The 14,733-nt window shown below is 31.5% G+C and overlaps 2 protein-coding genes across 4 annotated transcripts in view; one reads left to right on the forward strand and one right to left on the reverse strand.

Annotated features, from left to right (window-relative positions):
• LOC146992678 (uncharacterized) overlaps window positions 1–14,733 on the forward strand; it is a 199,402-nt gene that overhangs the window by 115,014 nt on the left and 69,655 nt on the right. The gene's annotated exons all lie outside the window — the stretch shown is intronic.
• Window positions 1–14,733, reverse strand: part of LOC118205026 (RILP-like protein homolog) — a 90,327-nt gene that overhangs the window by 12,744 nt on the left and 62,850 nt on the right. For both annotated transcript variants that reach the window (XM_085809731.1, XM_085809730.1), the window contains exon 5: window positions 12,463–12,638. In XM_085809731.1, coding sequence (XP_085665857.1) covers window positions 12,463–12,638 — 176 coding nt within the window. The remainder of the gene's footprint in view (window positions 1–12,462; window positions 12,639–14,733) is intronic.

The following is a 14,733-nucleotide window of genomic DNA, read 5'->3' on the forward strand; positions in this document are numbered from 1 at the left end:
TTGCATCAACAGATAGCACCACGCTACAGTGACTTTTACGATGTGATGCTTTGTTCCACACTACTAGGTTTTGTGCAGCTTCAGTTATAAAAAAAAAAAAACCTTAAAGAATATTTTTATTCTAAATTAAACATTATGCTCTAGTTTAGGGCTATAAACATTAACCTAAGTAAGTATTTTTTGCGAGAGGCGTGGTCAATAAAATGTTACAGAATTGTTATCTCGAGAATGGTGGCATGAACTGCAAATTATAGAGGTCACAAATAATTTATTATCTTAAAATATTAGATATTATTTTCTTGATATTTTATTATCTTTATTATCCAATCTTAAAAATTCACTTTTTTAAATTGTTTTTAATAATAAAATAAAATATATTTGCTAAACTAACCCTCACCACCAAAAGTAGTTCTATAAAAAGTACAATTCAAGAATAAAAATTTTTATTACTTTATTCAGATTTTTCATGACAGGAAAAGGAAATTTCATTAGTGGGAGGAGCCAAACAATTTTGTAAGGGAAAGAATGTAACATGATGTGATGAGTAAAATAGTAATGAAACGTAATTAGAAATTTGAAATTTGAAAGCATTTGGAAAATCAATATCATTAAGCAAACAAGAAAAATTATTAATGATGTGAAAGTGTTTTCAAAAGAACCCAGTTGATTAAATGAAGTTTTATGGATAATTTTTGAAGATCCCACATGAAAATGTAATTAAATGACCACCGTACTTAGCTAAAAAATTATTTTTTCCTTTCGAAATTTCATTCATATTCCCTGACGAGATATTTCAGGGTTTTTTTCAATTAGGCCAATATACACCAAACAGCACGATACATATCAAACAATGAACCGAAAAATGAATTTTACTGATAGTGAAAAAAATAACTTAAATATTGAACTTATGGAGAAGTTGAGAATTTTTGCAATTGATAGTAAGTTTGAATAATTATTGGGTACGTGTCAGCTAAACGTCACTGTCGGCTTAGTGTCCTGTTGACTAAATGTGTTGACCGTCAAAAGTCCTGTAGCTAAATGTCCTGACGGCTAACTCTCTGTGTCGGCAAAATGTCCTGTCGGCTAAGTGTCTTGTCAGATAAATGTCTGTTTCGGCTAAATGGCCTGTCGGTTAAGTGTCTGTATTGGCTCAGTGTCCATGTCGGTTAAATGTCCTGTCAGCTAAGTGTCTCTGTCGGCTAAGTGTCTCTGTCGGCTAGATGTCTTGTCAGCTAACTGGTGTCGGTTAAGTATCCCGTCAGCTAAGTGTCCACGACCAAGAACAGTCTTGCCTCTTGGTATTTCCATGGTGCAGAATTAACATAGAACAGTCTGATCCTAAAAAAAACTATTCACCGGATAGTACGCTTAGTGGCAGAAATTAACTTTTGATTTCTTTGGCTTGAAAAACTCATAACAGACCATTCTATTACAATTCAGCTTAGTATTCACATGACTTTGAAAGCAAAACTTTGTAGATCAGCAACATACTTCTTGCCTTGGTTATGTTCAGGTAATAGTAAAAGCTGAATGCTTTATCAACAGTTACAGTACTTTCCAGAGGAATTTATTATCCAGATATAGAAACTGGCTCTACAGTAATCCACACCTACAGCCATTAATCTGAATTCAATACAACTTAGCACTTTTCTTGACCATTACTAGCTTTTTTGGGGGGGATGCTGCAATATAATGGTATGTAGACTTGAGTTTTCCAATACAAGGCTACCAAGTCTTTGTAGATTAAGATCTTAAGAGTTAAAAAGTTTTTTTGAGGCTTCCATCCTATTTTCACTATCGGGCTCACTTTCTCAGGGATGCTATCCAGATTCAACTTCAGTTGACACCACTACATGCTTTGCCACAAGATAATACAATCCTGATTTGGGATCTCCTCAATTACAAATTGATACTCTTATATCATTTCTTCTTGAGAAAATAATCTTGTATGGTGACAATGCCAAAGGCAATGAGATCCATAATCTGACCAAATACTGTTTGGTTCTGACAGTATATCTGCAAACTTTGAAATCTGAAAAACCAGGGGATCTGCACAAAACCAGAAGGTTTTTTATACTATGCAGTGACACCACATCAAAGAAGCTTGTGACAGATTTAAATTCATTTAATAATGGATTATTCAAATTATTAAACTATCTGCGATAAATTCTGTTTGAAATACATTAGCATTTAATTAGATATACTGAATTTTATGCTTTTTGGCTAACTTTATTCTGTAATTTTCTTACTCTCTTATACTGAGAAAATCCCAAACAGGGAAGAAAAGCTTTCATTTATCAAAGTACTTTTAAATATGACGAAAATAAAATTAACGATTAACGTAAGAATTATTTATCTGTACAAACTTAGAAATATACCACATAATGAAGTAAAATAAACATAAATATTAACTGATTAAGCATTTATTGAAACTTCACATAAAAATCTACAAATGTGTGTAGTAGATTAAGACAACTCAGATAAAATTTAACGTAAAAAAATTTCATATGGTAAAGAAAAATACAGTTCATATGACATAAAATTTCAACAAAAACTATTCTGAAAATCACTAAGAGTGGAGGGATAGAATTTGTGATTCATTCAATCAATAAATTTTATTTATTGTTGGAAAACATTTTCCTTAGTAAAGGCTAAATTTTAAAAACAGGAGATTTGGTGATCTTCCATGAGAATGGGAGTCTCCCAGTAAAACCAGAGAATTGGCCGCTATGTAACCGTTAAAACATCTCATGGAGAAAAGTTAACTTTTTTCTAGAGTGAAGATAAACTGAATGCCTTCTCCCCAAATTTACTTAATAAGGCAAAGCTAAAAAACTTTAAACTCAACCAGCTTTAAACCTCAACTTTAAACCAGTCAGATCCAGTCAGATTTAAACCAGTCAGCTTTAAACTGCTGACTGGCAATGATTAGCACATTTTATTACTTTACACATTGTTGATTAACATTTTCAAACTATAAATTTGAGTTACTGCTGAAAAATATCACTTTGCTTGAACATTTTCAACTGACAAAGAAGTTTCCACCAGTAAACTTCAAATGCTCCTATAAGAATTCAATTATATGAGTATATAAACTTTCTCATTTTTTGCAGTCATAAAGACTAACAAATTTTCTGATTTCCAAAGACTACACACATTTGCATGGAAAGAAGAGTTTTCTCATTAGAGAGTAATAAGCACCAAACGATTTCTTATAAAGAGATAAATGTTCTAAAACTACCGATTCATCTCCATTAAATTAAATGCTTAGCTGCTCTTACCTTTTTTTAACAGCATTCTTGTTTTTCAAACAAATATTATCAACAACAATTTTTAAAGCATGTCATTCTATTTCATTCATTGCTTACCAAATTAACTAATCCAAGCTATGTTTCTTATGTTTAGAAAATCTTACCCACAGTAAAAATGAGCTGATGAAGAAATTATACTTTTGCATTGGATGTTACATTATTCTAAAGAAAACTGTTTGGCATGCACTGTCCTAAAACAGAAAAAAAATGCAAAAATACTTGTTTACCATCAAAAACCTTTACGGTTTATGTGCAAACTTAGTTTTAATTTACTGGTGATCTTTATTATGACCCCTCTAATTTGTTCTACTATAAATGGATATAACAGTAAGCAGCAGATATGGCAAAAATGAATTTCATATATATTTAGCCTTACAAAAATTAAGACTTTTGTCATCAAATAAGCACTGTTACTGAAAATATTGTATCAAATTTAAGAATGCAACACTTATTCCTACAAAATATTTTTAAAAATACAGAAGAAAAATTGCTGTACTTAATTACTACATATGTTTTAAACACATATTTACCACAGAAATAATCAGAAATTATCATTCTTTGTTCATTCAAAAATTTTTCAAAATGTTTGTCTTCTTCACTTCTTAAAAAAACTGTGCTGATCGAACCCTGGAAATGACAGGCACCAGTTTACAAATATATATTGTTCTGACTTATGATCACCCTCCTGTGTCATTAGCCATAAGTAAATCATGGAAAAATATAATTGTATAATTTTATCAATCCTAAAATGTAACCCCTTTCAGGAGACATTAACGTGGCTCTCAAAAGTGTTCATTACACTTATGAATTTCAGTGAAAATATTGATTTATTCATTAATAAAAATTAATATTTGAGAATGAGAATATTTTAATATCTATAAATTTCTCTTAGTAAAACTACATTTAATTATTTTATGAACATAGTAAAACTTTTTTTGGAAAATCGATAATAAAAAAGTAACAGAAAAGCCACCTCACAAAAGCCGTCATACACTTAAAAGAAATCCGCACATACATATTAGTTAAATACTGCAGTATTTCTATCAGTCAGTTTTTAGTATATCCTGCAACATTTATGAAAGCTTTCAAATGTCTGGGCATAGAGTTCATCAGTTTTCTTCAATATCTGCATAAATATTCCTCCATTCTTCCATGATTACGGCTTTTAGTTCAGTTTTTGTTTTAATGTTCTGTCTTTGTAATCTAACCCCTACTTCTCTCCAAACTGTCCCTTGGGTTTAAATATAGTGTCTGTTGCGTCTTCACAACTTGTGGACAATTATAGACACACCAAAGGTGAATGTTGAGATCCGGGTGCTTAGGATCATTACCTGATTAAAAATAAAGTTGCTTCCAATTCCCAAATTTTAGGCAGATAATTTTAAATTACTTTTTAAAATATTTAAATAAAGAGCATGGTTCATTGCACCCTTAATAAATATTAAGTTACCTAATCCTGATGCTGATATGCACCCCCACACAAGGAAATGCCTTACTATTCCAACCGGGGTCTTGGGATTAAGTTCATATTTTTTTTTTCTTCTAAATACAATAATACGCCCATCAGAACGCAAAATACTAAATCTGTTTTCATTTGCAAATAAAACATGATTCCAATATGCTTCAGGCTTAAATTACCATTGATTTTGCAAAGAAATACCTAAGCTTTCTATTTCTCGCACTAAAAAACATTTTCTTCAAGCAGAGCACCAATGTAATTCAGTTGAACTGAATACTCGTTGAACAGTTTCAGGTGAAACTGAAGTAGAAAAATTTGCAATCAATTCTCTAGAAATCTTTACAGAACTCAAATGTGGATTTTTCACAAATTTTCTAACCATACATCTCTGATGACGTTGAGTTACCTTTAGTGAACGACCGTAGAATGGAATAAATTTACTCATTTAAGCAATATCCCGGATCAATTTTCCACCTTTATCATAAAAACTTACCAATATTCGAATGCTATTTGTTGCCTCCTTACAACTATGAGATATGTTTGAATATTAAATAAATTATAATGAAGTGCAAGCAAAAAATAAAGTCAAACGATTTTTTAATTGTTGCCAAAATGCAAAAATAAAATAAGGGGGCATTCGATATTTATGTAATTTTACGAAAATGTTCAGTGCACAATCACTGTTGTGCCACGTTTTATCGATGCATCCTTACATTTTCAATTTTAGAAAAAGAAAATAAATCAGCATTAAGAAATCACATGGTGATGATATGAAAAAATACTGGGCGAAAAATAATATATTCAAATTGAATTCCAGGCTGCATTGACTTTTTTTTACAAATTCTTACGCCGCTAGGATTATGGAATAAGAATGCATTCAATAAATATAGCTGACAGTTTATTAAATAGAAAGAAATTCTAAATAATAAATACTGGAAAAATAAGTCATATCCTGAAAACACAGGATGGGCACTAACAGAAAGAAGCAATGTAACAGATTGTTATGCTGACATATTCAGAAATTGGCAGATTGCCCTTGGGAGCTCTGTCATAATCAAAATAAACCAAACCATATCCAGTAAAAGAAAAGAAAAATATCAAAACTATCGAAATCATTCAAGACAATGCAATGGTTAAAAAGAAAATAATAAATTTACTGCTCATTTTCATTCCTGGTGATCAATATAACCATAAATATTGTAGCCCTTTTGACATGCTCTCCCTCTCTCTATATAATACAGTCAAAAGTCGTTAATCCGGACTCGTCGGAACTTCGGCGATTCCGGACTATCGATTTTTCCGGATTATAGATCATCAGTTTAAATCTGGTAAGATGGCATGCAGAAATTATAAAATTAAAAATATGAAACTAATTTATGAAATAAAGAACAATTATGATCTAAAGGATATCAAATTAAAAAAAAAAAGCTTAATATTTATTTGTTTACTTTATTAAACATGTCTTTCAATGTAAGTTGTTTAAGTTGCTTCGTTTTTTGTGTGATAATACATTCTCTTTAATTCTGTAAACAGACATTTCTTGTTCAGTTACAAACTTCCGCTGTTCAAGTCCTATAATTGCTGTGTCGAGAATACCGACTAATTTGTCAATTGAAATTTTTTCGTTTTCAATAACCTCTGTCACTTTCTTCGCTATCGGAAGCAAATTATAATGACGAGGAATTTGATTTAAATCATATCAAAGATGGAGTACATCGAGATGAAATACTGCATTTAGTGAGGAATTATAAGCCAAATAAAATAAAAACATCTGCCCTGAAGATAAGGATAGTGCTGACAGATCAACTTCCAAATCATTGCGCGCCGTGGCATTAAAGATAAACAAACGTTAAAGTTTAGGTAACTAAAGGATATGCCTTTATCCATTTTTTTGCAGCAATTCCACTTTTTGTTTAATGGACTTCGAAACATACTTTCGCTTTGTAGATACTTTACATATTAGTAAATATATATCAGAAATTCTATTTGACATAATTGAAAGTTCAAGCTTACTTTTATAAAATTGCTCTAACAGTCTGCAAAAATAAATAAGCCGAATCCAATTCGAAGATTAAGGAACAACGCAATCTGCAACATTAACTGAATTAGATAATTTTAGCTTAGCTTATACCGTCCGTTATACATTAAATGCACACTCGTAAACGTATTTTGTGCACGCACACAGGCATATTCGCAGAAGTAAAGGTCTTACACGCATGCGTCAAAGCAACGCATGCGCAGAAACTTTGTAGCTTTGAAGTCTGGATTATAGATCATTCTGGATTAACATTAACTGTGAATTAGATAATTTTAGCTTAGCTTATACCGTCCGTTATACATTAAATGCACATTCGTAAACGTATTTTGTGCACGCACATAGGCATATTCGCAGAAGTAAAGGTCTTACACGCATGCGTCAAAGCGACGCATGCGCAGAAAGTTTGTAGCTTTGAAGTCTGGATTATAGATCATTCTGGATTATGGGTGTCCGAATTAAAGACTTTTGACTGTATATATATTTAATTGGCAGTACTTTGCACTTTTTAACTTTATATGACTTAGAAAATGCAGGCATGTTGGGAAAAGAAGCAAATTTAATGAGTTTTTGATTGTTTAGATTTTAATTAGTTTTAAAAAGAATTTTGAGTTAAATAAATACCGTTTCAGTCCTTATTTAGGAATAGTACTAAATAGAAAAATGAATTTTATTTCGCATTTTAAAGAAATACAGAGAAATATTGAAAGAATTCTCACATATTATACAAATACCTTCACAGCAAATACTTTGATCAGTAAAAGTAAAATATTGAAAGAAGTATATATGAACGTTATTTTACCCAAGATTACGTATGGTATTGGTGCATGGGGTCTCCGGGCGGGGGAATTAATAAGACTTCGAACGAAATTGGACTCTTTGCAGAGATGCTGGCTACTAGCTATTACAAGGGCCTTTCGGACTATCTCGGCGGAAGTTCTATGCATTATATCCAGTGTGCCCCCTCTCTTGATTTTTTATTAATATTACTATGATAAATTTTTATTGAGCAATGGCCTAAAAGATTTTAATGTATACGATGATTTTAAAATTTATACAGGTTATATTAAATATCCAATTTTTATTGATATTAACCCGAGAAATGTGTTTGGTGTTGGTTTGATTGTGAAGAACCAAATATGGGTGAAATAGAAATTTATACAGATGGCTCTGGGTTTGAGGGGGGGCGTCGGTGCAGTTTATACTGTTTACTTTCATGGCTTAGAAAGAGATTCTATAAAATTGAAAATGAATGATACTATTTCTGTATACCAGGCTGAAGAGCTGCTATAAAAGAATCGTTGATCTGGGTAGATAAAAATTTAACAGACATTATATACATATTTATTCAGATGCACTTTCTGTCTTAACGGCGCTCTCCAGCCCGGAGCCAAAAAGTAATTTGATAGAAGAAATAAAGTCATTATATCGCAAGGCCAATGAGAGACATTATATAAAACTACATTGGATAAAAGCTCATATTGGTCACCTAGGTAATGAGAGGCCGCCCTGGGGGATGGTTTAGATTACAATATTATAAATCCGGCAAGAAGGAAAATGATTATAAAAATGAAAGACTACTATTAAAAGCAATGGAATCAAATGTGGGAAAATTCAACAAGACGAAAGTCTTATTTAAAAAATAGAAAAATAAATAGAAAAATGAAAACCTATACAGATATAGATGTGAATCAACTTATCACAAGTCATGGAAGATTTTCACATTATTTAAAGAGATTCCACCTCCAGGGCAACGATAGATGCCTCAAATGTGATCTTATTGGAGATGCGGAACATTTCATTGAGATATGTACTCTTACCCGGGGGGTGAGGGCAAAATATGGAATAACAGGATTAGATATAACACAAATGAAATATGATAAATTTTGAATTTGAAATTTTCACAAGATGTTATGACTGTGATAAATAAAAATAAAAATATTATGGGCATTGGTAGTTAGGAGAATTAAAATTGGATGTTATGAGTTTTTAAAAGAGATTTTAAAAGGCTTACAACCATTTGAACCAGTTTTTTTTAGTTTGTTATGTTTCATTTTTCTACTTTTTTTGTTGTTCGGGGCCCGGGCCTGGTTTCGCAGGAGCATTTGATATTTTATGGCTTTAAAAATTAAGAATTGTCTGTTTTTTTATATGATTAAGAATTTTAAAATTAAGAATTGTGTGTTTCTTTTTGAGGCACGGCTGGCTTGGTGGACTTTTTGTGTTAGACGGGCCTTCCCCTTTGTGGCTGATATGAATCGGCTAGAGGGGTCGGGGCTGTACCCACAAAAACAACAACTGTTTCAGTCTCAGTGGATTTGTTCGAACGAAACATGCTTGCGTGGTCTAGTTAATCAACTAGGTTTGATGCTTCAAAACACTTTTTCCTTGACAAGTTCTGTTTGAAGCTGACAATGGAGATTTAAAAAAAAAGGGGAAAGAAAGTGAAAAAAAAAAATTCATACTCAAAATTTTTCATTTTTTTCCCTAATTTTTTTTAGTTCATAATTTGTAATTTGCATAAGTATTTCATTTTACAAGCATTTCTGGAAAAAAGATAGGTTTCTTCAAATATTTTAATGGCCCTTTTTCTAGGTTTTAAATTCCTTTCCTATTTTTGTTCAATTTAATATATATAATATATAAATCAAAATTATAATTTAAACTAATGATAACCCTTTAATTCCCCCGTACTTTGTATAAATAGCATTCGAAAATAAACTGCGTCACTTTTTTCCTACTTTCTACCTTGCTAATACCTCAGCGCTTTGCTTCCCGTCAAAACTGCCTGAATCTTAATTTTAAGAATCAATGTACATAGAAATTTATTGTATTTTCATTATGACTGAAAAATAGAAATGTCTCAGATTTCATTAAGATAGCAAAAACATCTATGGAGATGATTTTATATGCAAGGAAATAAAGACCTATAAGTAAATAAGATTATAAGCAATAAACAGTAACTTATAAGTAATAACTCAGCTAGCTAACTAAAAGTTTTATAAGGAAACACGAAATATAGAATATTAAATAAAAGTTGCTAATTCAAGTTCATTTTTCAGTCTGAGAATTCAAGGGGTAAATCAGTTGCACAGGTCTCTTGTGGTCCCTTCTTTTAGTTTTCAATATACATGATTGTACAAGACTACCACATACTTTCAAAACTTGAATTATTCAACCTAAATCATACATGAACTTAGACTTGGCAATTATGACAAGTCCATCATGAGATTCATGAATGTTTTTATGAGGAATACTCTTTCTATAGAGGAACAAGTGATATTGTGTTTTCCAAATTAAAGAATGACATCTAATATGTTAAAGTATAAATTAGGTCAGGCTTCTAACAAATCATTTAAGGATTTAGAATTTTTCCCTATGCAAGGTGCATCAAAAATAAATCTGAATACAAGACGTTTCTTTATCTGGACTTAATCACTGCTGTATACGACATATAAGATCTGATTCAAGATCATTATTTTGATGTACTTTAACAATCATTTTTCTTTTTTTTTTTCTTTTTTTTTTTTTTTTTTGTATGTTCTTTATGCACTTCTACATCTTTATCCAAGCTATCGCTCAAAATTTCAAAAGCCTTCTTTAGATAGCAATTATTATTTAATTCATAAAAATTAGGTTTCCAAAGTAATTTAGTTTCATATTTACCATTATTAAAACATAAAGAGTTTTATTATTGTATTCTTCATAACAGCAGTAATTTGTAAGCAAGCTTTCTCTTTTCTAAATTTTGAACCAGTAATTACCCATCCAAAAGTGGTGTTTATCATGCCAAAATATTTGTTAGTGCATTTTTTTTTTTACCTAAGATAAAGTTCTATAACAAATCAGACACTATTAAAATTTGAACATTATATATTTAGCATCTCCACGACATGAGGTTGCAAGCTTTAATTCATGTCTAGCCAGAAACTCTTGTTTTGTATTCATTTGAATGCTTGTTCTGCATCAAAAATAACGTTTTTTGAAATTAATCTTGTTGTAAGAGATCAAAGAATAGTTCGTTTAGCCTTTGTTAGTTAGATTTCAAAATCAATTTCTAACACTTTTTTCAAATTTATTTGATGCCTTTGTTTAGCTAAGTTCTCTTCTGATTTTAAGTGCATTAAGAATAGAAGTTCAAAGTAATTCACAGTATGAAATTCTTTTCTTAACAGTAGAGAATAGCAAAACTTACCCTGTCGCAAATTAAGATTTAATCTTATTCTTACCCACTTATTCCAAACCACAGCATATCCACTTGTTAAAAGCAAAAGATCGCTTCCTTTCTGCATGCCACTATGCAGTATACATTATTGAAGACAGTACATCACATTCCAAAATTGAAACACCAACTGTTTGCATAACTTTCAGATGACAGCAGCACAAAAGTATTTGTTATTCCCTACTTAGATCATCAAATTTTTCAAACTTGAAAGCAGGCAAAAATTAAATATTTACAAAAATAACTCACTTATTTCAAAGCAACGGAAAGCATTGGTAGCACTTCCCTTGTAAAGTCTTCTAATATGTTTTGGTGTGTGTGTGTGTGTAATTATGGCAAAGCCTTGAGGGCTATCTGCCTAAGGGGAGGGATGCCTTCGTGGAGGACTTTCTAAGGGAAACTGGCTCGTATACACGTTACACATGGGGAAAACCACGAAAATGCCCATGCAGCCAGCCCATTCGCAGGATTCGAACCTCGGACCGAACTACCAATGTTCAGCGACTTTACCACTCGGCCGCTGGTGGGCCTAGTATGTTTTGGAATAATACACTGTACAACCTACTGAAAAGACTAAGCAGTAAATTCTCACTAGGTCTTGGAAGAACGGATAACTACAGAAGAAGGTTCAAATAACCTTTTTTATTTGAACTGAACTTAACAGAAACACACTCACTCAGTGCTCACAAATTACCACTACTTGTGGCTAAGTAAGTTAAACAGAAAAATAAAATGTACAACCACAATAAAGTAAGATCAGCTATACAACTGGTTCCTTCTTTATTTAAACTGTTAAATTGGTTGCACACAGTACCTAGAATATTTATAATATTAACCTAGAATATAATCTAAAGAGAGTGGCTAAGCACCATTTATTCAAGTACTGAGTTATTTCAAACACACGGCATAAATTCGAAACTAACTCTCCTACGACACACTCTTAAAACCGCTGCTTAAATACTGGTCCTGAACTCACTTAGATTTGCATACACGTCAATAAAATTTACATTCTGGCAGGAAACTGAAATTTGAAGGGAAAGTTTCTAAAACTCAAAATAATTGGTTAAAATAAAACATGGTCTTTACACCCTACTCAAAGCCACATCATAACCTAATGTTCTAAGTACACAGAGGAGAAGCACTCTCTAATGGCATTACAAATTAATCATTTGCGGATTTTTCCAACAAAGCTGACAGAAAGAGATGAACAGGTCATAAAGGACTTCTAGAGAACATTATTTGAATTTCTATACATCTTTACTCCTATTAACATAATTTATTTGTATAAAAAATTCTGAATTCAGCAATTACTTCACACAACTAAACCTAAAACAATATTCTTTTTAAGATGAGGCAGACTATAATAATCATTACATTGTCGAACTTCTCTCTCATGATATACGAGCAATACATAAAATGATTCATAAATGCATACCTGGGTAAATTTTTTGGCCTGTGTAAACTCAGTTCATCTTCTAAATCACTTATTTTTGCCTTGAGGTCATTGCGTTCAAAAAGAATGTGCCTAAGCTCATCCAATGTGAACCTAGGGCGATTTGGATCATCTAAGTTAATGATCAGTTTCCCATGCAAATCCATTTGGTGCTGTTCCTAACGGGGAGAACATAATTTTCTTTAGAGGAAATGTACACAGGAACATCAAAACATATCACATCAACAAAATATTTCAGATGACTAGAATAGCACTTTCATTTCAGTAAATTATAATTTTAAATTTACAACTTCTCAGTGTGATAAAATTATATCAGTAAATACAATTCCACATCTGAAATCATAAAAAGTTAATATGACTACACAAGAGAAAACACATTTTCCATGGGCAATTCATTGTTTTTCTTATGTGCAAAGTATATGCTGTTTATTCGGCGTACTATTTCTTCTGCAAATAATTTAATATGTTCACCAGAATAAAATCATACACCAACAAGCATGAAAATTCTCTACAAAGAAATATTCTCAGCAAAAATCAACCTCACAGCATTCTGATTATATGTGTTTTGTCCTCCGATTTAAGACATAATATTTAATTAGAGATACCAACAAATACTTTTAATTGCTGCTTTGAAAATCTATTCCAACAAACGCAAGAAATAAAAATTAGACAACGCATCTATTATAAATACGTGCAAAGCTTTGATAATTTTAGATTTGTAAGTCTGCTAATCCTGTGATGAATTTACAATTAATATTCTGGTGGTAAAATGTAATAACACCAAAGAATTTCAGTCAGTATTAAGACAATTTCTTTCAGTAATAATACAGTACAGTGAAAAACTCATAAAATAGCCCAGGATCTGGAAAGCTCATTACATGAATTAAAGAAAAAATAGATACATCAGCAGTTAGTCTATCAACAAAGTTTTCTGATTGACTCATTCTCATCGAATTTCATGATTCTACATTGATCTTTGTTTTTTGCATAAATTACAGTCAAGACATGACACTGTTGCAATTTGATTTTCAATACCATACAACAGTGTTTCTCAATCCCTGGTCCTTGAAAAGGTTGCCCATACTATAGCTGAAAATCTCAAAAAAGTGGAAATGCACTTGCCAATCATCTATCCCTTTTTCTCTGAATACTAAAATTTAATTAAATTTATTACTGGTTAAACTTATATACAGCCTTTCCACTCTAGCCTTAGCAATAAAAGAGGGATTTAAAGCATTATGACTTCTAGCCATTCTTTCACTGCACAACTAATGCCATATCTGCAACTTAACTGAAGATCATTCCAATTCATCACAATACACTGAGGTACTAAACCATCTTTTCATGTGTTTATGCTTTCCTTAATAGAGACACACTGAAATTTCGTTTACAAAATTTTGTAAATATAACGCTGATTTTTGTTGTTTGACTTCTGAATTAGTATTTATTCGGCGTGTTATTGTGTCTTAATCAATAACATTACTGAAAATCCTGCGTTTCCCGATATGACAATGGGAAAAATTTCAGATTCAGATGTTTTAAAAGCTGGGTGATTTAGATATGCAAATGAGAATACTTTCCTTTTTCTATTTCTTGTAGACAACCACATGCAACTGGTAAGAAATTGTATGCATTGTTGATCTGTCATTTGCCTGTTAGTTTAATAGTTGTATAGTTGCTTAAAATCCTTTTTATGTGAAAGACAGCACTGTCTTTGTTACATAGTTCTCATTGTATTTAATGGAAAACTGGCTTCAAACTGATATTTGGAAGGAATGTGTAACTCTCCTCATTTAGGCACTGCTAATTAATAGTGCACTGGGCATACTTTGTGTGCGATTATGATATTGTCAGAGATGCTAGTGTCGTTAAAGATACATTTTACTGGTACTCCTAGCTGTTCCAAGAGAAAAAAACACGTAACTCTGACAAAAGTTCTTTGAAATTTGAATTTACTTACTGTAACAATAAAAGTGAACCAAAATCTCAATGAACTGTATATTACAAACTGCTTGCAAACAAGTGTATCAAAGCCTCAAAATTAGAATGGCACTTACAGACAAAAAGTAAGCATAAAAAGGAAACCTGTCTAATTCTTGCAACAAGGTGTGAACTGAAAGAAAAAAGAAATTATTTCGAATAGGTTATGCATCTAAAAAGACCTTAGAAGCTTCCTATATTGCATATCTTCACACTGTAGAGCGGGACACCCTATTTTGTATGCGAGACCATAATAAGTTTAAAAAATTGTTT

Source organism: Stegodyphus dumicola, chromosome X2, assembly GCF_044657685.1.
Source record: "Stegodyphus dumicola isolate Sdum_Otavi_A_Nest chromosome X2, ASM4465768v1".
NCBI classification, from domain to species: domain Eukaryota; kingdom Metazoa; phylum Arthropoda; class Arachnida; order Araneae; family Eresidae; genus Stegodyphus; species Stegodyphus dumicola.